Source organism: Microcaecilia unicolor, chromosome 8 (assembly GCF_901765095.1).
Source record: "Microcaecilia unicolor chromosome 8, aMicUni1.1, whole genome shotgun sequence".
Classification (NCBI taxonomy): Eukaryota; Metazoa; Chordata; class Amphibia; order Gymnophiona; family Siphonopidae; genus Microcaecilia; species Microcaecilia unicolor.
The window spans coordinates 233,609,678-233,633,984 of NC_044038.1; the positions used below are offsets into that span (position 1 = coordinate 233,609,678).

The 24,307-nt window shown below is 45.8% G+C and overlaps 1 protein-coding gene across 1 annotated transcript in view; it reads left to right on the plus strand.

Annotated features, from left to right (window-relative positions):
* GHRH (growth hormone releasing hormone) overlaps nucleotides 1-18,227 on the plus strand; it is a 39,752-nt gene extending 21,525 nt beyond the window's left edge. Inside the window, exons 3-7 of the mRNA XM_030212454.1 lie at nucleotides 8,341-8,466; nucleotides 8,860-8,964; nucleotides 12,930-13,061; nucleotides 15,726-15,805; nucleotides 17,650-18,227. Of these exons, the coding sequence (XP_030068314.1) occupies nucleotides 8,341-8,466; nucleotides 8,860-8,964; nucleotides 12,930-13,061; nucleotides 15,726-15,792 (430 nt within the window). The 3' untranslated portion in view covers nucleotides 15,793-15,805; nucleotides 17,650-18,227. The remainder of the gene's footprint in view (nucleotides 1-8,340; nucleotides 8,467-8,859; nucleotides 8,965-12,929; nucleotides 13,062-15,725; nucleotides 15,806-17,649) is intronic.
* Nucleotides 18,228-24,307: the final 6,080 nt, after the last annotated feature.

Genomic DNA, 24,307 nt, shown 5'->3' on the forward strand with positions numbered 1-24,307 from the left:
TAGAAATTGAGAAACAAAATGATGGTTCTTATCTTCTAAGCCAGAAGCAGAAAATAAATGAGCTTATTGAAAGTTTAGGTATGCAAGATGCCCAAGTTGTAAGCACTCCCATGATCACTGATTTTCTGAAGGATGAAACAGTAAGAGAACCTTTACCAGATAACATCCAATATAGATCAGCCATAGGTAAGCTTTTATATCTAGCTACCACATACAGGGCTGATATAGCAAATGCAGTAGGAATTTTGAGCAGAAGGGTCAGCTCACCTACCAAATCAGATTGGACTGCAGTTAAAAGGATGGTAAGGTATTTAAAGGGTACCATTGATTGTAAATTAAAGATTTCAGCCAATAGTAATCCAAAACTAATATGTTACTGTGATTCAGATTGGGCAGGGGATCATTCTGATTATAAATCCACAAGTGGATATGTGTTTATGTATGGAAATGTACAAATTTCATGGGCCAGTCATAAACAAAGTATTGTGAGTCTGTCTTCTACAGAAGCTGAATATGTGGCCGCATCGGAAGCGTGCAGAGAACTGATGTGGATTGAAAAACTTATGCTGGATTTTGGAATAGCTGAAAAGAGACCAATCCAGATAATGGAAGATAATCAGAGCTGCATCCGACTGTCACAGAATGACAAGGTTCAGTCACGCACCAAGCACATCGCAACGAAATACCACAACGTGCGAGAGTTGGCGAAAGAAGGGGTCATCAGTCTACACTATTGTCACACCAGTGAGATGACAGCTGACATCATGACCAAACCGTTACCCAGAGAACATTTTGTGAATCTGCGTATAAAGCTTGGACTTTGTATGAATAAATAATTGCATGACAGTTATGCATGAGAAGGGGTTTGTTGGAATGTAATTGTATTTTGCATGCATTGCCTGTCACCTATTATTTCTCTGTGATTACTCTGTGACCTCTGATGTGAATTACTTAGAGAGGTCACACAGCTATGCAACTTCCTGTGGGGGATAGATGCAGCAGACACAGCACATGGAGCACATGGAGCTCATGTTCTCTCCTAACCTGAGAGGATCTATGGTGGTGTGAGCATCCATTACCATCTAAGCACATGGAAGGAGCTGATAATACAAATGTATAGTAATATGTATATATAAGCCTGTCTGATTATAATCTAACTACAAACTGTGAGTAAACAGATGTTTTGTTACTTCAACTTTAAAGTGACTCAGCAGTGAATTATTCAGGGGTGAATGAGAGAGAGATGAAGAAAGAAATTAACATTTCTAAAGCTGAAGCTGTGTGTACTAAAATCTGCTAATTATTTACTACAAATAATCCAACAAGTAGAAACACCCTATATACCACACTAGCTAACAAACCTTGGAGTGGAGGAGTAGCCTAGTGGTTAGTGCAGTGGACTTTGATCCTGGGGAACTGGGTTCGATTCCCACTGCAGCTCCTTGTGACTCTGGGCAAGTCACTTAACCCTCTATTGCCCCTAGTACAAAAATAAGTATCTGAATATACGTAAACCACTTTGATTGTAGTTGCAAAAACCTCAGAAAGGTGGTATATCAAGTGCCATTTCCCTTTCCAATTCCACATAGGAGGTAAATGCCCTTTCTGGATCCTCCTGCTCACCATCAATAAAAGAGGAATGGATAGCCAAGACTTTCCTTTTATAAATTTCAGCCAACTCAATCACAACTAGGGTCTTAGGCCCCTTTTTCCAAAGCCGTGCTAGCATCTGGCAGTGCGGTGCTGCCGACACAGTCCATTCACTTTGAATGGGCTGAGTTAGCAATGCTGCGTGGCAGCCACTGGTACGGCTTTGTAAAAAGGGGGGTTAATTTGTAAACCATGAGAAGGGACAGGCCTACTGGGCAGTTCCTGCAAAATAAGGAACAAAATTTTAGCCCAAACAGAGTACACTTATGTGTCATGCTGAACTTTTTATTCTTTGTTGATTCATATCCTGAAATGGAATAAGCCTAGACCCAGAGAAAGGTTGACTACACAACCTTCTCCGCAAAGATTCCTCCATGCATTAGAGCACGGAGCTTTGTCCGGAAATGCATACTGCAATCACAGCTCAATTTAGTTGGGGGGTCAATAAAACCCAAGAGTCAGTGCATCAAGGTTCCTTTGTAGCTCATATCTGCGAAGCAAGGTCTTTATCTGAAAAAAAATGTTCACCCTGAAGCAAGTTTGAATTGTTCAAATGGCACTTTGGTTTACAAGTAATTTTCTACCTTGCCTTTGAAGGCATTTCTGCCTAAGTAACAGGGTTAGTCTCCTGTCCTCGGAAATCAGCTCCTGAGTCATCTAAAGGGATGAGTGATCCTTATTTACTGGGTCCTTCTCTCGCCTGGCTTCCTTTGTTCTTCATTCAAGTCAAACTGTCTTTCTGTGTCCCATAGTTCTAAAAGGTTTGAGAGTAGAGTGCTGGGAATTGGTGGGGAGGGAAGAGAGTGATTATCAAGGTCAGAGATGTCTGTGCAGGAAAAAAAAAACATTGCAGGTAGCCTTCGGATAATAAGAGTTTACAAAACAAAGTGATATTATGAAATAATCAAACAGTAACCCGTATAGGAATCAATTTTAAATGCCAAAATGCAGCACGCTGAGCATACATTCTATAATGACTTCTGGGTGCCCAGATTCCTTTAGAGAATACTAGTGTAAATCGCTTAGACTATTGCAACTTGCTTCTCACAGGTCTCCCACTTAGCCATCTCTCTCCTCTTCAATCTGTTCAAAATTCTGCTGCACGACTAATATTCCGCCAGTGTCGTTATGCTCATATTAGCCCTCTCCTCAAGTCACTTCACTGGCTTCCTATCCATTTCCGCATATAGATCAAACTCCTCTTATTGACCTACAGTATAAGTGCATTCACTCTGCAGCTCCTCAGTACCTCTCCACTCTCATCTCTCCCTACATTCCTCCCCGGGAACTCCGTTCACTGGGTAAATCTCTCTTATCTGTACCCTTCTCCTCCACCACTATCTCCAGACTCCGTTCCTTTTATCTTGCTGCACCATATGCCTGGAATAGACTTCCTGAGCCGGTATGTCAAGCTCCATCTCTGGCCGTATTCAAATCTAAGCTAAAAGCCCACCTTTCTGATGCTGCCTTTAACTCCTAACCCTTATTCACTTGTTCAGAACCCTTATTTTATCATCCTCACTTTAATATTTCCTTATCTCTTGTTTGTCCTGTTTGTCTGTCCTAATTAGATTGTAAGCTCTGTCGAGCAGGGACTGTCTCTTCATGTTCAAGTGTACAGCGCTGCGTACATCTAGTAGCGCTAGAGAAATGATAAGTAGTAGCAGTAGTAGTCTTTGGGATTCCAGAATCTTGCTACTTTTTGGGGTTCAGGATTCTTTACTTGGAGTTCCAGAATCTTGCTAATCTTTGGGTTTCCGGAATGTTGCAACTCTTTGGGATTCCAGAATCTTGCTACTCTTTGTCCTTATTCCTTATTATCCTGTTTGTCTGTTCTAATTAGATTGTAAACTCTGTCGAGCAGGGACTGTCTCTTCATGTTCAAGTGTACAGCGCTGTGTACGTCTAGTAGCACTATAGAAATGATAAGTAGTAGTAGTGCTTGGGATTCCGGAATCTTGCTACTCTTTGGGATTCCGGAATCTTGCTACTCTATGGGATTCTGCATAGAATCTTGCTACCCTTTGTCCTTATCCCTTATTTGTCCTGTTTGTCTGTCCTAATTAGATTGTAAGCTCTGTGGAGCAGGGACTGTCTCTTCATGTTCAAGTGTACAGCGCTGCGTACGTCTAGTAGCGCTATAGAAATGATAAGTAGTAGTAAACCATGCCAATAGCAGACGTGAATGTGCGACTGTAGCACATTAATGTTGGCATTCTATAACTTGTGTTCATGAATGTTCGACACACCCATGAGCGTCCCCCTGTGCACGCCCCTCGCAATTACGTGCTTGTGACCTGTGTACTAAAGTTTTATAGAATATCATCCAGCATGCGCCTAGTACATGCACACGTAGATGCTAATATTCGATCATCCTAGCATGGAAATAGCGCTACGACTATAGGATTAGTAAGTGCGGCAGCAGCTACCTTTGTAACTTACAGTATTCTACTGGATTTACTCACCACCACCCTTTCTTGTTTGCTGCCCCCCCCCCCCCCCCCCATCATTGGAATTCTCTTCCCCTCTCCATTATCTCTGAAGAACTTAAAATCGGCCATGTTCAAGCAAACCTTTGATAATACATAAGTTGGGGGTGGAAGGTTTGTGTCGTCTGCCCGGCTCCTTGTTCTCTTTCCCTGTATTACCCTTCCTACCAGTGGCTTAGCCAAGGGTGGGCCCAGGCCCACCTACTTTGAGCTCAGGCCCATCTAGTAGCAGTACACCTATGATGTGGCTGGCAGGCATTCTTCCCAAGCCCAACCAGCCGAAAACTTCCAACAACTGTCCCTCCTGCTTACCTTGTAAATAGATCTTCATCTGCAGCAAGTAGCGACTGATACATGCTGTAGGGCCAACATGAGCAGTGTGTATTAGTTGCTGCTCGCTGCCGGTGAAAATCTATTTAAAAGGTATGCGGGGGTGGGGGGGATGTTTGAGAGACCATATGGTATTCAGGCCAGAGAGGGAGAGACCAAATCACTTGTGGGACAAGGTGGAGTTCTTCTGCCCACCCATCTTGGGCCCAGGCCCACCCAAAATTGGGTGTCTGGCTACGCCCCTGCTTCCTACCTTTTGTTCTTTGTTTTCTTTCTTCTATTTTTAGGTTAGTTTGATTGTGCTGTTGTTGTTTTAAATTCTTTCCTGTCTGGCATTGTAATTCCTTTCCTACTCACCTTTAAGAGGCAGATGCACTAAAGCTTAATGAGCCTTTAATGACCCTCCAACGAGGAAATTTTGATCCGTTGCATGCATCAAAGGGCTTTTACCGAGGAAGCCAGCAGCTAACGAAAACGGAATGGAGATGAGCAATTAGTGTGAAAACCCCATTGAAACGACATGCACTAACCTTTTCCGATTCCCTTTACGCAGGAAAAAGGCAGGAAATCTAAGTTTAAAAGTGAAATGTATTTAAAAAAATAACTAGTGGGGGCGAAAACGCGCGTCAGGGGCGTCCTTTATTGACGCCCCAGGTCGCTGCTGCTCCCTTCTCCCTCAGCACCGTTTACCTACGTCAGAGGAGGGCGGGCCCAGGAAGAAAGAAGGGACGTCTGAAGAGGCCTTCTGACTCGCCGATCAGCTGTTCTTGCCCGTGCAGCAGAGGTGAGAGGCGCTGCACGGGCCGGTAAGGCAAAGAGGGGGGTCGTTGGAGGGGGGGGAGCGGCAGCCACGACCAAAGGGGGGGCGGCGGGGGCGGGGCACGGGACCGGAGCATGGCGGGAGGTGGAGCTAGTGTGGGAGAAGACACAGGAAGGGAGGAGGGCCGGCCTGGGGCTGGGGCTGCTAAAATTTGAGTTTTTTCGTGCGGGGGGGGGGGGGGCAAACACGGCCATACAGGACGCTCCTCACGAGCACCTTTGCCCCCCCCCCACTTTTTTTATTTTTGTTTTGATTTGGGAGCCATGTGCTTGTGTTTTGGCTGTTTGTGGCATGCGCAGAGCAGCTAACATAACGATTGGCTGCTCTGCGCATGCTTTAGGGGCCGATTACCGATGTATATTGTGATTCTTTGATACATTGTACTTTTCAATACCGATCCGAGCATGTGTGACTTGTTCTTTTGGTGCATTCTTCGTTTTTTTTTAAATCGTTAGGGACTTTAACGATTTAGATTTTTTAATGTTTGCTTGATGCATCTGCCTCTTAGTTTGTAAACCTCGAGTATTGTGTGCAATTCTGGTTGCCGCACCTCAAAAAAGACATAGTGGAATTGGAAAAGGTGCAGAGAAGGGCGACAAAGATGATACAGGGGATGGGACGGCTTCCCTATCAGGATAGGCTGAAGAGGCTGGGGCTCTTCAGCCTGGAGAAAAGGCGGCTGAGGGGGAGATATGATGGAGGTCTATAAGATAATGAGTGGAATGGAACGGGTCGTTGTGGAGTGTCTATTTACGCTTTCCAAAAATACCAGGACAAGGGGGCATGCAATGAAGCTGCAGTGTAGTAAATTTAAAACGAATCGGAGGAAATTTTTCTTCACTCAACGAATAGTTAGTCTGGAATTCGCTGCCGGAAAAGGTGTAAGGCGGTTAACTTAGTGGACTTCAAAAAAGGGTTGGACGGCTTCCTGGAGGAAAAAGCCATAGAATGTTATTGAATGGACGAGGGAATACAGTATTTCTAGGATGGGCGGGACAAATTGCTTGTTCTGTTGGCTGCTGTCGGTGACAGGGTGCTGGGCTCAATGGACCCTTGGTCTGTCCCAGCATGGCAATGCTTATATACTTATGTACTTAAATCGCCCAGATCTGTAAGTTAGCATGGGCGGTATAGTAGTTTTAATAAACTATAAGCTTCATATCTCTGTACGTTACTCAGGGGACATTTTACTAAGCTGTGTCGGTGCCCACGAGTGTCCAATGTGCATCAGTTTCAAATTACTGCCCAGCTACCACATGGCCCATGTGGTAATTTCATTTTTTACGCGCATCCACTACGCGCACCAGAAAATAATTTTGTATATTCCGGCGCGTAGTGCTAACCGGGTGGCAAAAGGCATTGTGTGTGTGTTGAACATTTCTACCCAGTTAACACATGAGACCTTACCGCTAAGTTAATGGGTGGTGGTAAGGTCTCAGACCCAAAATGGGCATGCACCAATTTGCTGCGCGTCCATTTTCGGCCAAAAAAAAAGAGGGCATTTTTTACAGGTGTGCTGATAAATTAATCCGCGCGCATCCAAAACACATGTCGATACTATTTCAGGCCATTTTTCAGCGCACCTTAGTAAAAGACCCCTAAGATAGCTGCTGCGCTTAGATGCAGGCGCTTATACCACTCTGTGGCTGACGTAAGAGTGAATGCCTACATTTAAGGCCAGGGCCGCCGAGAAACTGGGCCAGGCCCGAGGCCCTGCCCCCTCAGCCCCCCCCCCGAGGTCGTCATCGTCGCCGCCCCCCTCCGTCCATCACTCTCCGTCCACCACCAGGCCGGGCCCCCTTAAATTAAATCATAGCACTTCACCTCGACTTCGCTCCGTGTGAAAGAAGCGCAGCAGCAGTCTGCAGATCGCCTCCCTTTGGGCCTTCCCTCCCTGTGTCCCGCGGGACACAGGGAGGGAAGGCCCAAAGGGAGGCGATCTGAAGACTGCTGTGCTTCTTTCACATGGAGCGAGGTCGAGGTGAGGCGCTATGATTTGAATTCAGGTAGGCCCGGCCCGGTGGTGGACGGAGGGGGCGGGTGGAGGGGACTGCGGCGCCCGGGGAATTTTGTCCCCCCCTGCCGCCCCCTCTCGGCGGCCCTGTTTTAGGCACATAATCTGTAAGTTAAATGCATAAATGGGAGCCCTGCCTGTGTCTTACCCATGTTCAGAGGACAGACTACAAAAGACTTCTTCAAGAACCTATTCCAGATGAAGATAATGTATCAGCAAGAAATCTTAGAAGATATTTGCATAGAGACTATTTAATCTTAATAAGAACTTTATTCAGAATGAATTCCATTAGTTGGCTGTTCTCCAGTATCTATCTAACAGACGGATCCCTAGGGGTCTGTGTATTGTCATGGAGCCTCGGATCTTCCTAGATGATGCTAATTCCCTCAGCCAGTTGTGTGCTATTTTGAATAAATGTGCATTAGATTTAATGATACTCATAGTGGAAACTTCAAAGAAGAAAACAATAAACTTATAGTAATCATCAGCATTGTATAGCTTCTATTTTTTGTCACCTTTGCTGTGTTTGAGACTGTGAAGGTTCCTGTTCTTCTGTGTATTGTCGATTACCCCTGCTCCACCAGTACCAGTGATGTAACCATGGGGGAGGGGGCCTTGGGGGCCAGGCACTCCCACTTTGGGCTCAGCCTCCTCCAAAACTGTAGCACCCATTGAGTGGTGGTGGGGGTGCTGGAACCAACCTCCATCCTCCTTGTGTTGCTGCAGGACAGAGAAAGTCGGTGTCGTGCTTCCAGCCACCAATGCTGGGACTCTTTCCAGATGCTCAGTTCTTGGCCAACGTTGGCCATTGCTGGAATCAGCTGAGACATATGATTACTATGCTGACAAAATATTGCTGTGTATAAGTAACGCCTGCTTGAATATTCTCTCATTTAAGAGATTTCATTAAACTTATAAACATTTTTTACAGTAGTTACATGAATTGTGTATCACCCAAACTAATTTAGTAAATGAAATGATGGCACACAATTCTTCATGTCTTCTTTTTGCCAATACATCTGAGTTCTTTCCTGTAGGTATAACCAGCTCCCTATCTCTGGGAAAGAAGTTAACTTTCAGCTATTGGAGAGGGACCCACTGCAGAGCCCTGACCTATCCCTGGATGAGCAGGCGGGCTTCCTAACAGATACAGCACAGAAAAGGTGAGCTCAAGAACATCACCCCCAACATAACTTCCCTGAAGACTATGCTCGGTGCGGGAGGATATTGCGTCCCCTAGGAACGGTAGAATGGAATGTTGGTATTCTTTGAGATTCTACATGGAATCTTGTTACTCTTTAGGATTCTGGAATCTTGCTACTCTTTGAGATTCAACATGGAATGGTGCTACTCTTTGAGATTCAACATGGAATGTTGCTACTCTTTGGGATTCTGCCAGGTTCTTGTGACCTGGATTGGCCACTGCTGGAAGTAGGGTACTGGGCTAGATGGAGCATCAGTCTGCCCCAGTATGGCTATTCTTATATGTATTTGTATTACTATTGTGCACTGTGAGAATATGGTACAGTTTATAATGCTACTCATTCCATCTTTAGAACGGAGCGCCATGCGGACGCCATATTTACCAACTCTTACAGAAAGTTCCTGGGACATATTTCTGCAAGGAAGTTTTTGCAGACAATTATGGGAAAACGGCTAGGGTAAGCAGCACTTTCTTTTATAAAGTATGATGCAAATGTTAGCCCAAGGGTTGAATGGCAGTACAGTGCATTTTCACTTGGGACACATGATGCAACCTCAGATTTCTGTTCCTTGGACTAGTTATGGCTGGTTATGCTGCAGGCAGGGCTGGCTTAATCATTAGGCAAGACTAGGATGTTATCTGACGGGGGGGAGGGGGGGGGGGGGAGGCACACAGCAAAGAACAAATGGAATCAATTCAGTACAATCTGTCCTGACAGTCACATATCAGAAAGAGTGGCAGTTTTCAACTAGCCATTTATTCATGTAAACAGTTTTTGGAAATATCCTTTATTTTGTGTGTATATATAATACTAGCCGTTGAGCCCGTTAAAATGGGCTGGTGGGTCGCCGCCCCTCCACCCGGCCCATCTCTTCGCTATTCAACTTACATCTCCGCAGCAGGCAGAGATCAGCTGAGCTCCCGTCGGCCTTCCTTCTCTACCTGTGTCCCACCCTCGTGTGACGTAATGTCAGCGAGGGCGGAACACAAGCACGGAAGGAAGGCCAATGGCAGCTCAGCTGATCTGCCTGCTGCAGAGATGTAAGTTGAATAACGAAGAGACGGGCAGGTGGAGGGGTGGCAGGAGCGGTGGCGACCTCGGCGGTTCCCTCCCCTTCGCGCAGTTTCTCTCTCTGTCCCGCCCCCCCGTCATCACGTATTGACGCGGGGGCGGGATAGACAGGGAAGTCTCTACTGCGCATTTGCGAGTGAGTACGGTCACTCGCCGTTTATATGTTTGATAATATATTTAAATAGATCTATTCATAGATAAAGAAATGTTTATTATTTAAATGTATAGTGTTCGATTATGCATTTTTACAGGACCCGCCTCTCCCTCCCTCCCTCCACTCTCTATCTCAGTTGATAACACCCTCATCCTCCCCGTCTCATTTGCCCGCAATCTCAGAGTCATCTTCAACTCCTCCCTCTCCTTCTCTGAGCAAATCCAGCAGATAGCCAAGACCTGTCGCTTCTTTCTCTATAACATCAGCAAAATTCGCCCTTTCCTCTCTGAGCACACCACCCGAACTCTCATCCACTCTCTCATTACCTCTCGCCTTGACTACTTCAACCTACTCCTCACTGGCCTCCCACTTAGCCATCTATCCCCCCTTCAGTCCATTCAGAACTCTGCTGCACGTCTGATCTTCCGTCTGGACCGATATGCCCATATCACCCCTCTCCTCAAGTCACTTCACTGGCTTCTGATCAGGTACCACATACAATTCAAGCTTCTCTTATTAACCTACAAATGCACTCAATCTGCAGCCCCTCATTACCTCTCTACCCTCATCTCCCCTTACGCTCCTACCCGTAACCTCCGCTCACAGGACAAATCCCTCCTCTCAGTACCCTTATCCACCACCGCCAACTCCAGGCTCCGCCCTTTCTGCCTCGCCTCACCCTATGCGTGGAATAAACTCCCTGAGCCCATATGCCAAGCCCCCTCCCTGCCCATCTTCAAATCCTTACTCAAAGCCCACCTCTTCAATGTCGCCGTCGGCACATAACCATTATACCTTTATTCAGGAAATCTTGACTGCCCCAACTTGACATTTCGTTCTTTAGATTGTAAGCTCCTTTGAGCAGGGAATGTCCTTCTTTGTTAAATTGTACAGCGCTGCGTAACCCTAGTAACGCTTTAGAAATGTTAAGTAGTAGTAGAAGTGATCATGATTGTTGAACATTATTATCATAATAGCAGGGGAAACAGTGCTAGGAGCCAAAAAATCATTTGCACTGATCCTGGATGCAGGAGAGAGCAGTTCCAGCAGTAGCAACCTTCTGGTGAGATTCAGGTTGCCTGCAGATTGGTTTTAGGCTAAACGACTGTAACTGCAATAGAGGGGATATATAGTAATGATAAAAACAAAACAGGGAGTGTAGGCACCTGTTCCAAGTTTCGTTGGAAGCAAAGAGGAGCAGGGAAAAGTGCCTGGCCATAAGAAATATAATCATGTCTGATATATTTATTAGCAGGTAGTACACTCCTCAGCACACACCAGTTAGTTGGATTTTCAGGTTCTCCACCATGAATATGCATGAGATAAATTTAAATGTGCCGCCAGATCTCTCATACACATTCGTGATGGATATCCTGAAAATTTGATGGGCTGGGAGTGCACTGAGGACCAGGTTGAGAACTGTAGCTCTACTCAGCTGAAAATATCACTGCCACTCGTATAAGTGCAACTTATTTTCAGCAATGTTGTCGTGTGCCTTTAACGCAGAAGAAACACAATGTCTCGTACTCACCTCACAATATAACACAAACAACTTCACCACCATAACCACACCATATTGTTCTCTTCCCGTCTCATGAAATCTGAAAATCCTTGGAGTTACCATTGATAGAAACCTCACACTCGATACCCACGTGAAGAATACGACGAAAAAAATGTTCTTCTCCATGTGGAAACTCAAAAGAGTAAAACCTTTCTCCCCGAGATACATCTTCCGTACCCTGGTACAGTCAATGTTAATAAGTCATCTTGACTGCTGCAACGCACTGTACGCTGGCTGCAAAGAACAGATTATCAAAAAACTCCAAACAGCCCAGAATACTGCCGCCAGACTCATATTTGGAAAAACTAAATATGAAAGTGCAAGACCCCTAAGAGAGAAACTTCACTGGCTCCCACTTAAGGAACGCATCACGTTCAAGATATGCACGATTGTACACAAAATCATCCATGCAGACGTCCCAACCTACATGCTAAATCTTGTGGACCTGCCTCCCAGAAACGCTAAAAGAACAGCCCGCAAATTCCTCAATCTGCACTTCCCCAGCTGCAAAGGACTAAAATACAAGCTGTTACATGCCACTACCTTCTCCTACATGAGCACGCAACTGTGGAATGCACTACCTAAGGACTTGAAAACAATTGACGAAATAACCAACTTTCGTAAATCTCTGAAGGCATATCTCTTCAACAAGGCCTACAAAGAAAACCCATAACCCACTTAACTATTTCGCCAACCCAACCAGTTAAGATAATCCACCTTCTATACACCCCCACTTAACCTTAATACATCACTAATTGTATCTGATATCCTGTAATGTTAATGCCATAACAAGACTCTGTAAGCCATATCGAGCCTGCAAATAGGTGGGAAAATGTGGGATACAAATGCAATAAAGTATCAAAGCCTTTTGAACAGCAGCAAGAACTTGGAAGTCTTCCTAGTGTTAAAGTAGTTGTGATACAGTCCTTAAAGAGTACGAGATGAGAAGACAACATTGCTGAAAGTGTGAAGTTGTGCCGTAATGGATGCCGATGATGTTTTCACTGAACACTCCAAGTCAGTCGGAGTTTCAGGATCTCTGCCATAAATATTACCACTTGATGTGAAAAAAAAATGAGCGACTTAAATCAACTTTTGGAGATCACTGAAGACCTATCTCTTCAATAAGACATACCACAATGATCCATCATTTGAACCTTAGCGCATTACTGTTTTAACTGTTATTACGTTTTTGATCTCGTTATACCTAATGCTTTATCCCATTATGTTACTCATGTTCTGATGTAATTGTTAATTGTATCTTTACTCCGCTGTGGCGATAACCAGAGCGGAATACTGTAAGCCACATTGAGCCTGCAACTAGGTGGGAAAATGTGGGATACAAATGCAATAAATAAATAAATATGCAGGAGATAAATGTAAATGTACTGCCAAAGAAGAGAGAAACAGATGCAGTAGGGTGAAGAAACAGGGACTCATTTTCAGTGCTATAGCCGGAAGCCAAAAGAGACCCTCCTTCCGCTTTTCTAAATCTCTTCCAGCAATCCAGGGAGACCCATTCAGAATAATAGAATGGTTTTGTAAGCCTGTTAGGAGTGGGGGGATTTGAGTCGATGCTTGATTCTGCCTTGACTCTGCTAAATCCCTAATTTGTGCCTATTCACTTTAATACAGTGAGAGCAACCATGAAAAAGAAAGGCAGGGGTTTCTCAGCAGACGCCAGTCGGACAGCATTTTGATGGACAGTCACTACTACAAGCAGATGGCTATAAAGAATGTCCTTGGAGCCATTTTGTATAACTTGAGGTACTTGGGGAAGCTTCTGCTGTTTTCACAGGGCGCTTGCACATCATCTGCCCACGTAAGAGGCACTTCTAGAAATTACTGCCTCTATTTCGGTGTGTGCAGGGTGTCAATTTTGTAATGGCATCTGTAAGCCATGATGCAGTTATAGAAACTAGCATAAGCCAACATGGGCACACCTCCGTTCAGGCTTGACCATTTACGCCATGTCAATAGCAGGTATAAAATTGGCATGCTTATATGTGCCAAGTGATCTTTGTAACTGATAATCCTATATAATAATTTGCACCTCCAACGTTCTGAAGCTGACTGCCAGGAAGTTGAAGCCCGGTTCATAATGTCTGAAGCCTTCTGGTGACGTCACCGTGTTGCCTGGGAAACCGCAACGCATCTCAAGCACGGGCACTACGAGTTCGCACCACATCTCCATCCCCTCCCAGTTCAGCAGTCCCGCCCCCCGTACGTTTCCTCCCATGTCCGCCGACCAGCGCCTCCCTCCCTCCCTGGTTCCGTGGCCTTCGACAGCAAGGAGGACGCATGCGGGTGCCCCAGCCCTTCGTACGTGGCAGCTGCTGTTTAAAAAGTTTTACCTCCTGCTCGGCCGCCAACACTGAAGTCCAGCAAGTACAGATGCCGCTTCACATAGGCTGTGGTTCCGCTTCTGTTTCTGCAGTTCCTGTGGTCTCGCCCTTCTGCAAACAGGAAATGAGGGCGGGACCAGAGGAACAGCTGAAACAAGCGGCATCTGTATTTGCTGCACTTCAGTGTTGCCGGACGAGCAGGAGGTAAAACTTTTTAAACAGCAGCTGCCACGTACGAAGGGCTGGGGCACCCGCACACGTCCTTATTGCTGTCGGAGGCCACAGAGGGAGGGAGGCGCTGGCGGGCGGCAATGGGAGGAGAGGGGGGGGCCTAAGAAGACGGGGGGGGGGGGGGGTCCTGAGACGAGGGGGCCCTGGAACCTTGCTAGCGCCCGTTTCCTTTCTGTTGGAAACGGGCCTCTTTTACTAGTATTCTATAATTTACATACGTCACTTGGAGACATGCCCATGGCCTGTCCGTGCCCCACCCACATACATGTCCCCTGCAATTACACGCTGTCCCCCGGAGTCTATATAAGTTGCTCAAAGTTGTGCGTGTAATTTGAGTAACAAAATCAATTGGGCACTAGCCATCGATTATTGGCGCTAATTGGCAACAATAGATTTATGTACGCATCTTACTAGGCACCATACTATAAAGATATGCGCATAAATCTTTTACTGCACAATTGAAAAGGGGGGAGGGCAAGGGTGAAACAGGAGCATTCACTAATGATGCTTGCAGGGAAGCTGCATGAGGATGTACGTCAGGTTGCAGTGGGTGTAAATCCTCACACCCAAAAGTTGGTGACCAACTCGGAGTGCCATTTCTAGACTAGCACTGAGCATTCAATTTTTTTTCAGCACCCAACTTTGGGTACCATTTACTGAATCTAGTCCTGGAGCACTTAGGTGTTACCATCCAGCTTATTTTCGAAAGAGGCGGCTGGCCATCTCTCAAGTCCAGTGAAATCGGCATAATCGAAAGCCGATTTTGGCCGGCCTCAACAGCAGTCCGTCGTGGAGCCAGCCAAACTTCAAGGGGGCGTGTCGGAGGCATATTGAAAGCGGGACAGGGGCGTTGTTAACACATGGCTGCCGTCAGCCAATAATGAAAAAAAGAAGGCCGGCCCTGACGAGCATTTGGCCGACTTTACTTGGTCCATTTATTTTCAGGACCAAGCTTCAAAAAAGTGTCCAAACTAACCAGATAACCACTGGAGGGAATCGGGGATGACCTCCCTGTACTTCTCCTGTGGTCACCAACCCCTCCCACCCTAAAAAAAAATTAAAACATTTTTTTGCCAGCCTCTATGCCTGCCTCAAATGTCATACCCAGCTCCATGAGAGCAGTATACAGATCCCTGGAGCAGTTTTAGTGGGTGCAGTGCACTTCAACCAGGCGGACCCAGGTCCATCGTCCCCCTACCTGTTACACTTGTGGTGGTAAGTGTTGAGCCCTCCAACCCCCCCCCCCCCCAAAAAAAAAAACCTCACTGTACCCACATGTAGGTGCCCCCCTTCACCCATAAGGGCTATGGTAGTGGTGTACAGTTGTGGGGAGTGGGTTTTGGGAGGGATTTGGGGGACTCAGCACCCAAGGTAAGGGAGGTATGCATCTGGGAGCAATTTTTGAAGTCCACTGCAGTGCTCTCTAGGGTGCCCGGTTGGTGTCCTGGCATGTAAGGGGGACCAGCGCACTACAAATGCTGGCCCCTCCCACGGCCAAATGCCTTGGATTTGGCCGGGTTTGAGATGGCCGGCATTGGTTTCCATTATCGGCGAAAACCGAGGTCGGCTATCTGAAACCAGGCCATCTCTGACATTTGGCCGGCCCCAACTGTATTATCGAAACGAAAGATGGCCAGGCCATCTTTTTCGATAATAAGGTTCGGGACCGCTCTTTGCGGCGCCGGCCATATAGATGGCTGGCGCCGTTCGATTATGCCCCTCCACGTAGATTAGCAGCATGTAGCTAGCAATTACTGGTGCGTATGTCTGGGCACCCGTGTATAGAATTACCTCTGTCTAGCCACAGCCATTGCGTTTAGTCCCAGACTGATAAATGCTTGTACTTTTTCTTTAGCAACCAGGACCTCAACGGTGAAGCTCAAGAGGACCATAGTTACCTGGCAGAACTTCTTAAAGTGTAAAAGACTATTTCTGGCAAGTATTACTTGTCGTAACAGCCCACCTTTGCAACTCTGTTTTAGGGAGTCTTTTATAAAAATTGGTTGATTAGGTAACTACAGGGCAGTTACTTTTTCCCAGGGTGACATGGGTGCTGGAAAACTTTGATCCTTACATAAATGACATAAAATTTTAAAAACTGTGGTATGTGTTTAATCAGGTTCTTTAAAGATTAGAAACCATTCAGAATGACTTATGTAATAATTGGGGAAATCAGGAGTGATGGAAGAAATGTTTTCATATTACTGCATATTTAAGAAACAAATTCCACAGGTTAAATGGATGTTGGCTTGGGGTGGGGTGGGGGGGGGGGGGGGGAGGATGCATCCTTTGTTCTAAATCTGCTAGCAGTTGATTTCATGGAGTGTCCTCTCATCTCAGTGATGTTAACCTGCTCCACACTACTCATGTTATACATCCATCATAGCCCATCTTTGCATTCTCTTCTTTACGCTGTACAGTTCCAGCTTTTTTTTTGTTACATTTGTACCCCACGCTTTCCCACTCATGGCAGGCTCAATGCGGCTTACATGGGGCAATGGAGGATTAAGTGACTTGCCCAGAGTCACAAGGAGCTGCCTGTGCCTGAAGTGGGAATCGAACTCAGTTCCTCAGTTCCCCAGGACCAAAGTCCACCACCCTAACCACTAGGCCACTCCTTTGTTCCACCTTTTTTTATCTTTGCACAGCTTCTAGGTTCACTTTTCTGTGATGGGTCGGCAGATGATAACTCAATCAGATCCACACACTAACATTATATTTGATAACAATTATTTGGAAAGCATTAGAGATTGAAGACTAAGATATTTGCTTATTTGACTGCAGCTGCACTCATGAAAGGTTGCTGTTGATGGCTGCTTTCTAGAGTTGAATGAAAATGTTAATACTGTAATGCCATTCACAGTTTGCACCATGCTTTGGTACCCAACGCTTTAAAAACTATTACTGCAAAGCTCTGGGGATGTTTTAAGTCACTGTGGGGTCCTTTTTCCCAAGCTGCGGGGAAAAAGTGCCCTGCGCTAGCAGTGGAGACCGTTTTTCCTGTGCACCAGGGTCATTTTTTCCACAGCCAGTAAAAGCCTCCTCAAAGAATGGCCATGCGGTGAAATAACTATTACCGCATGGCCATGCAGTGGGGAGCCTTACTGCCACCCACTGAGGTAGCAAAAAGGGGCTCCCACGATAACCTTTGGTAACAGGGCAGCTCGAGGTGATGCCCAATTACCACCGGGTTATCGCCATGCAATCCTTTTCTAGGGGTTTTCTTTTTCCCCCGGAAATGCGCACGCTCGGAGCAGGACTACTGCCAGTGGCTACTTTGGGCTGGCGATAGTCCAAAAAGAGCAAGGGGTAAGTCCATGTTGGGCTTACTGCCAGTGGCGTAGCAAGGGTGGGGCGGTGGCGGCAGTCCGCCCCAGGTGCACGCTGCTGGAGGGGTGCAGAGAGCAGCCGCACACCTGTCGGCTCTGCTGGTTATCTGCTCCCTCTGCCCCGGCACAGGTTACTTCCTGTTCCGGGGCACAGGGAGCCAGCGGAGCCAACAGCCGCGCAGCTGCTCTCTGCAGCTAAGAATGCACCCGGGGGGGGGGGGGGGAGTGTTGCGCTGCACCCTGAGGGGACGGATGCCGCTGCACCGGGGGGGGGAGGGTGCGCAGCGGCGATCCGCCCTGGGTGGTAGCCAACCTAGGAATGCCACTGCTTACTGCCACTCTCTAAAAGGGCCCCTCAGCTTGGTGGTTCTGCTAACCTTTCCTTTCTTGGTAATCCTAGAATAAGCATTGTCTAGCGTCCTCTCTCTTGAATTTTCTTTCTTTCTACAGCAACTCTGTCCCAGGATTATGGAGCGTATTCTTCCATCTGCTATTCCACAGTGGTGACAAAAGCCATGGGTCAAACTGTAAATCACTATCCCCAAAATTGGAAACAAATATTAACTGAAACATCGCTCTTCTATATTCAACCCACTCATACCAAAGTGCATCTATTCTAGAAAAATCAGACCGAATGAGAACGTGTACACCAATGTTCCTGGAGGATTGACTACACAATAGGGCGAATTTCACTTTCAAGATGACACCACTGTAGCTGAATTAAGAGAGCAACATGCAGACCCTTGACTTCAGAGGTACAGAGGTGGGAGGGCTCAGTGACCAGAGGGAGGTTGGCTCTAAGAGCTGTTCCTCTGGGAGAGAGTTGAAGCACTTGGATCACCAAACGATCAGGAGGTGCTGAAGCAACTCTCCGTCTTTCTCCCTCTGGTTTCATCCCAGCACTGACAGCGAGACACTTTCAACACAGAAGATTGATGTAGATCGATGGGTACCTTCTATGAATAACTTAAATAATTCAGTTCTATTTATACTGATTGGCAATGTGTATTATAAAACTGATACTCGACACCGTTTTAAAATTTAGGAAAAAAAAGTTTATCAGCCCAAGCTGTCAAATTCTCCTCTCACTGCTCATTCACCTTCAGCTGCCATTATTGTGTAACCCAGTGGCGTAGCCACAGGTGGGCTTGGATGGGCCAGGGCCCACCCCATTTATGGCTTAGGCCCACCCAACAGTAGCACATGTTTAGTGGTAACTGGTGGGAATCCCAAGCTCTGCCAGCTGAAGATTTCCCCCTGATGGTAACAAAAACGCTACTCTCCACGACACCGGCACCTGCGCATGCTCAGCTTTCAGTGCATTCCTGCTGCCAAGGTGGAAAGAAGCGTTTTCCCACCAGCTGAGATTTTTTTTTTTGTTGGGGGGGGGGGGGGAGAACACTTGGTGCCCACCCATTTCTTGCCTAGGCCCACCCAAAATCTGTTGTCTGGCTACGCCCCTTATCAAAACATGTGAACCATTTGTTTTGAGGGATAGATTTTCTCTTCTCAAATGTGAGCAGCCGATGTTTATAAACACTAGATTTCTGCCACAGCTCACCTTAAGAGCCTAAATAACCCTGGTTAAATTCAAATGCTGTTTCAACATAAAGAAAACATTTCCTTGCACCATCCAAGATTTTAAACAGAATTTGGAAAGCCTACCTTCAATTTTGTGCCCTTATCAAAACATTAGTTTTCAAGTAAGGTTCAACTGATACAAAAAAATAGCCTTGTTTGGTTGGTTGAAGCATAAAAAGGAATCCGCGACTCCTCTCCCTATTTAACATTAAAAACCATGCACCAGATTATAATCCAGAGTGTAGGTATAAAATTTCTACCTATTCTGACACATATTAATAAATAGCAAAATGGTTGGAACCACTAAGCTTTGTCATTGTGAGAATAAGTAAGACATCATCAGAGAACATTTTAACTTATCACACCAGGTGGCCTCTGTAAATGGGGTCCCCCCTCCCCCATTCTTCCTCAGCCAGTTTTATATACTAGCCCCGGAGCATTATCTACAGTGTCTGGAAAAAAACAGACCCCAAAATACTTCAAAAAACTTTTATGCCTATGTTTACTAAGCAAAAATATGGTGTCACTATTTTAATAGAGGGGGTATCATAGTATATCACACAAATATTACCCAGCTCACAAGAATGTCCTTAATTACATTTATAATCAAAGGTATTTAAAGATATTTATTACATGGTATAGGGTCCTATACCATGTAATAAATATCTTTAAATACCTTTGATTATAAATGTAATTAAGGACATTCTTGTGAGCTGGGTAATATTTGTGTGATATACTATGTTTACTAAGCAGCACTATGGGCGTGTTAGCGTTTTTAACGTGCATAAAGGGTTTACACATGTTAAATGCTAACACGCCCATAGAAATGTATAGGCACATTAGCATTTAACGCACCTTAAAATTACAGGTGCGTTAAAAACGCTAACACACCTTAGTAAACATACCCCTTAATATGACCCGTCAAAAAGCCATTTGTATCATTTTATTACTTAATTCAAATTTGTGTTCAAAGTGTCCTCCTTCACCCTTGACACATTCGCAAAGTTTTCAATACCATCGAGCTGTTGCCTCAATGAATTCTGGGGTTTCATTAATTAAGAGCTCGACTGTTTTGCACGCTTGAATCACTGGATCTCCATCCTGTTGAAAAATAAAGCACTCAGAAATGTCTTGAAGTTCAGGCAAAAGTTTCTGCTGCACTAGGACGTTTTGGGGTTATTTGGAAAAACGTTGCGGGGGGGACAAGGGTCTTTTTTTTTGGACACCATGTATATTCTGTATCAGGGGCATAGCCAGACTTTGGCAGGAGGGAGGTCCAGAGCCCGAGGTGAGGGGGCACATTTGAGCCCCCCCCCCCAGCGCCGCCGCCCCCCCCCCCCCCCACCACCAACTTTGAATCCCTCCCGCCACCAACCCGTCCATGCAGGACGTCAGACTCAGAAACAGAATGAAGGAAGAAGAGGACCTCGGCTGGCGGGGGTTGGGGTCCCCCGCCAGCAATGGTAGCAGATGGCGACGGCAGGTTGGCGGCAGGAGGGGGGGTTGAGAGGGTCATTGGCAGGGGGGTCCAGGACCAAATCTATGGGGGCCCAGGCCCCCATGTAGCTACGCCCCTGTAATCTGTATAGGGAAGCATTCCTGCCACCATAAAGTTCTTCTGCCTTCCTTTCCACCTTAGGCCACTCCAGAACCTCTTCCACAGTATCCTTGAAGGACGTGGTCTCTACTGTGCCTCACATGCATTTGTGTCTCTTTAATAGCACTGCTAGCTAACTAGGCGATAGGAAGCAATGCCTATACAAATTCTGTGGCCTATGGGCAGCCCTGTATTTAAAAGAATGACTGTGCTTTCCTTCTTTTCTTTATGTGTAATTATATTATACAGGGAGGTAAAAGTCAGCATGGGGTTTCCAAGAAGCAGGCTATGCTTTTTGATTGTACATAAAAAGTTTTGAATAAAGCAATTATAAAAAGCAGTTCTAATAGTATTCCAGCCTGGTTTTATTTATGAATTCTTCTCTATTCATTTACGAGATGGTGCAGGATCAATAATTCTTACAGAGCTAATATTACATGGTACAGAAACAAAGCACACTAGATCACCCTCTTTCATGTTTTATGCTACAATGAACAACTTTTGCAGAAAATCCATTGATTGAAAAGGAGGGGGAATATAAATTCTTAAATTAAACCTAACTCTTGCCCTATTTCCTAAGCTGCACTTGGCAAATAATGTGCCTTGTTGCCAAACTTACATTAATTGGCAGTAACATCTATTATCTCTCTATATAAAAGGCAAAACCAACGTTCTATGAAGCCTCCAGCCGGACGTGTGAAGGGGGCGAGATATCCGGTTTCCCTATGAGTGTCTGCCCCGCCCTCTCTATAACACAGTGAAGGAAACAGCAGAGCATGAAATCAAATCGCTGGCTCTGTAACAGTGAAGGACTCAGAGGGGGGAGGGGAGAGAGGCCAGAGGGCAGGGACACACACACTCCCACATGCACACAGAAGAAAACATTGCTAGCCCCCGTTTCATTTGCATCAGAAACGGGGCTTTTTTACTAGTCTGCTAATAATTGTAGCTCAAGGTGGCATTTCAATGCCCTTTAAATTATGAGCGGCACAGCAAAGCAACTCATCATGCAAAATGAAGAAAGCAGACTGCAATAACTTGGCAAACCGTGGATCTCTTTTAAAAAAGGGCAGTACAGCTACCATGGTAGCATGCGGGAAAACGGCACGACCGCCGAGCTGACCCAGGCGCCCTGCAGTTCTGTTTTTGGTGTGTGCCATTTTACTACTACTACTACTACTACTATTTAGCATTTCTATAGCGCTACAAGGCGTACGCAGCGCTGCAGAATCATTTTTATTTTCTAGTGCAGGGGGCAGGAAATAGGCATTCCTGGTGGTAATCGGGCAATACACAGCCGAGGGGCATAGCCAGATTTCGGCGGGAGGGGGGGGGGGCCAGAGCCTGAGGTGAGGGGGCACATTTTAGCCTCCCCGCCGCCATTACCGCCCAACAGTCATTGTCGACCCCACAACCGCCACCTTGCCCCCCGCCCCGCTCGACCTCCCTCCCGCCGCCAACCCACCATCACCTACCTTTGCTGGCGGGGGACCCCAACAAAGGCTTCCTTCTGTTTCTGATATCCAGGATGTCAGACTCACAGAACGAAGCCTTGCAGATCAGTTGGGGTCACCCGCCAGCAAAGGCAGGCGACGGCGGGTTTGCGGCGGGAGGGGGGGTAGAGCGGGTCATCAGCAGGGGGGGCCAGGGCAAAATCTACGGGGGCCCAGGCCCCCGGGCCCCACATAGCTACACCACTGACACGGCCATCACCACACACTGCCCAATTACCGCGGGAGTAGCATGTGAGCCCTTTGGAAAATTAATGCATGGCCATTAAGGATCTTAATTTAAAAATAGGGTTTCTCCTGCTGCAGTAAAGAGTGGCCTTGGTGCAAAGTAATCCCACGCACCCACACTACTGCAGCTTGGTCAAAGGGTCCACATATTATGTACTGAAGAGTTGCCATTCCCTAAACAGGTGGTGATAACTTTCACTCACAAGCTCTGGCCTACTAACATCTGAAAAGACGCTCCCAGGGACCAGGTTACAGAGGTCAAAGTATAGAAGAATACCCCTCATACACCCAATCCATTTATGAAATAAACAGCACCTCCTCTCCCAACCCCCCTCCCCCCAATTCTTTAAAAATAAGTCATGGTGTCACACCTCCCCCCTTCCTACAGCACTTACCAGGTCAATCCAGGAGCCCTCCTGTCCTGCTGGTTCACTTATGCAGTCATCATTCAGGCCCTTAGTGGTAATCTTGCAGTAATACTGCTAGGATTAAGGCTGTCCAATAAGAGTGTTCTCGTATTTGGCAGCCTGATTCCTAGTGGAAGAAGTGCAGGACTACTGTGAGATTACTGTGAAGGGCACTTTTAAAAAATCTGCATACTGGAACTGCTGGGGCAAGAACAATTAGGGATTGTTCCTCCAATTAGACACTGGGGATGATCTGGTAAGGGGTGGGGGTGGGGTGGGGATGGGGAGAGGAGCTGACATAACCCAAAAAAGGGATGGAGGATCAGAGAATACAGAATATTTCATAAAGGGGTAGAAGGAGGGCACCAGTGGGCACCGTTTCATAAAGGAAACAAAAGTGGGAGTGGAGGACAGCAATTTGTTTTACCATATGACCAGTCTTTTAAGAAGATAGCAGGCCTTAAATTCGGCCCACTGTTTTAGCACGTTGCAGTTGGAAATGTGTAGTATTCCTGGCTGTCAAAACACAAAATAAATATTTGCTACAGGATTCACTAACTTGTAGTACTAAAATACATTTAACCCTTAGATTGTAAAGACTAGATTTACCTTAGTAAGGTACTCAAGATTAGTGAATCCTGCAATAAATTTTCCCATGGCAAAAATAGCGCAACAATGCATTATTTTACTATGGATTAGTAAATAGGGCCCAAGAGAGAAAAAATTGGTCTTACCTGCTACTTTTGTTTCCTTGAGTCCTACCAGACCAGTCCAGAACAAGAGTCATGCTCATCAAGAAGCAGATAGAGACAATGACTTGAGAGCTCCCACCTGTCTTCCTTTTGTTCTGTTAAATTTTGGAATTTTTTAAATATTTTTTTTTTTATAGTTTTAGCATATTAACTATTCTGTTGTACTCATTATGAAAGGTGGTATAACAAGTCTTTAAAAAAATCAAATATATATACGATACCATGTAACACTTGTATATCAGTATTTTCTGTAAGAAAGAAGCAAGAATCCAAGTTTTCAACTGAAAAAATCCAAATTATAAACCTGAAAGAACCATAGCAAGAGTCCCATAAAAATTCCTCCTTGGAACAAGAATCAGATCTCTTTAGGATAGGACTCTTATCAGTTTTGATCAAAATTCTCCTTCCTTAACATCTACCAGCCCAGAACCAAAGGGATATGACAAAGAACCCACCAAATTGGGCTACATTCTATATATCGCACCAAGATTTCCATGCAGAAATCAAAGCATATTTTATAAAGCACGGGTCCACACGAGTAAATTCAGTTGTGGTCAATTACTCCAACTAAAACCTGGAGTAGATCCAGTCACCTGAATTAGGTGCGGAGTGGCTGCATTCTACAACAACGCCCTTAACATTTTTTTTAGATATACCCTTGCCTCATCCATTCCATGCCTACTTTTCAACTATGCGATTTAGAATCTAGGGGCACCACGTTACAGAATACGCTTAGCAAGCAGCGCACGTAAATTCTAACTAATGCCAATCAGTGCTAATTGCTTGTTAACATCCAATTATCAGCGCTGATTAATTTGTTAATTAAGTTATGTGTGTTATTATGGAATACACAGATTTCCACGCAGAAATCTCAGTACAATATATAGAATCCTGAAGTACGTGCATACAGTGCGCAATATTTAAGAAAAGCAGGCACTGTATGTACATAGTTTGCACTATCAACACTGGTATAGATGACCACTGTGGTCTAGCTACGTGGGGCCAGGGGGTAGATTTGGCCCTGGACCCCCC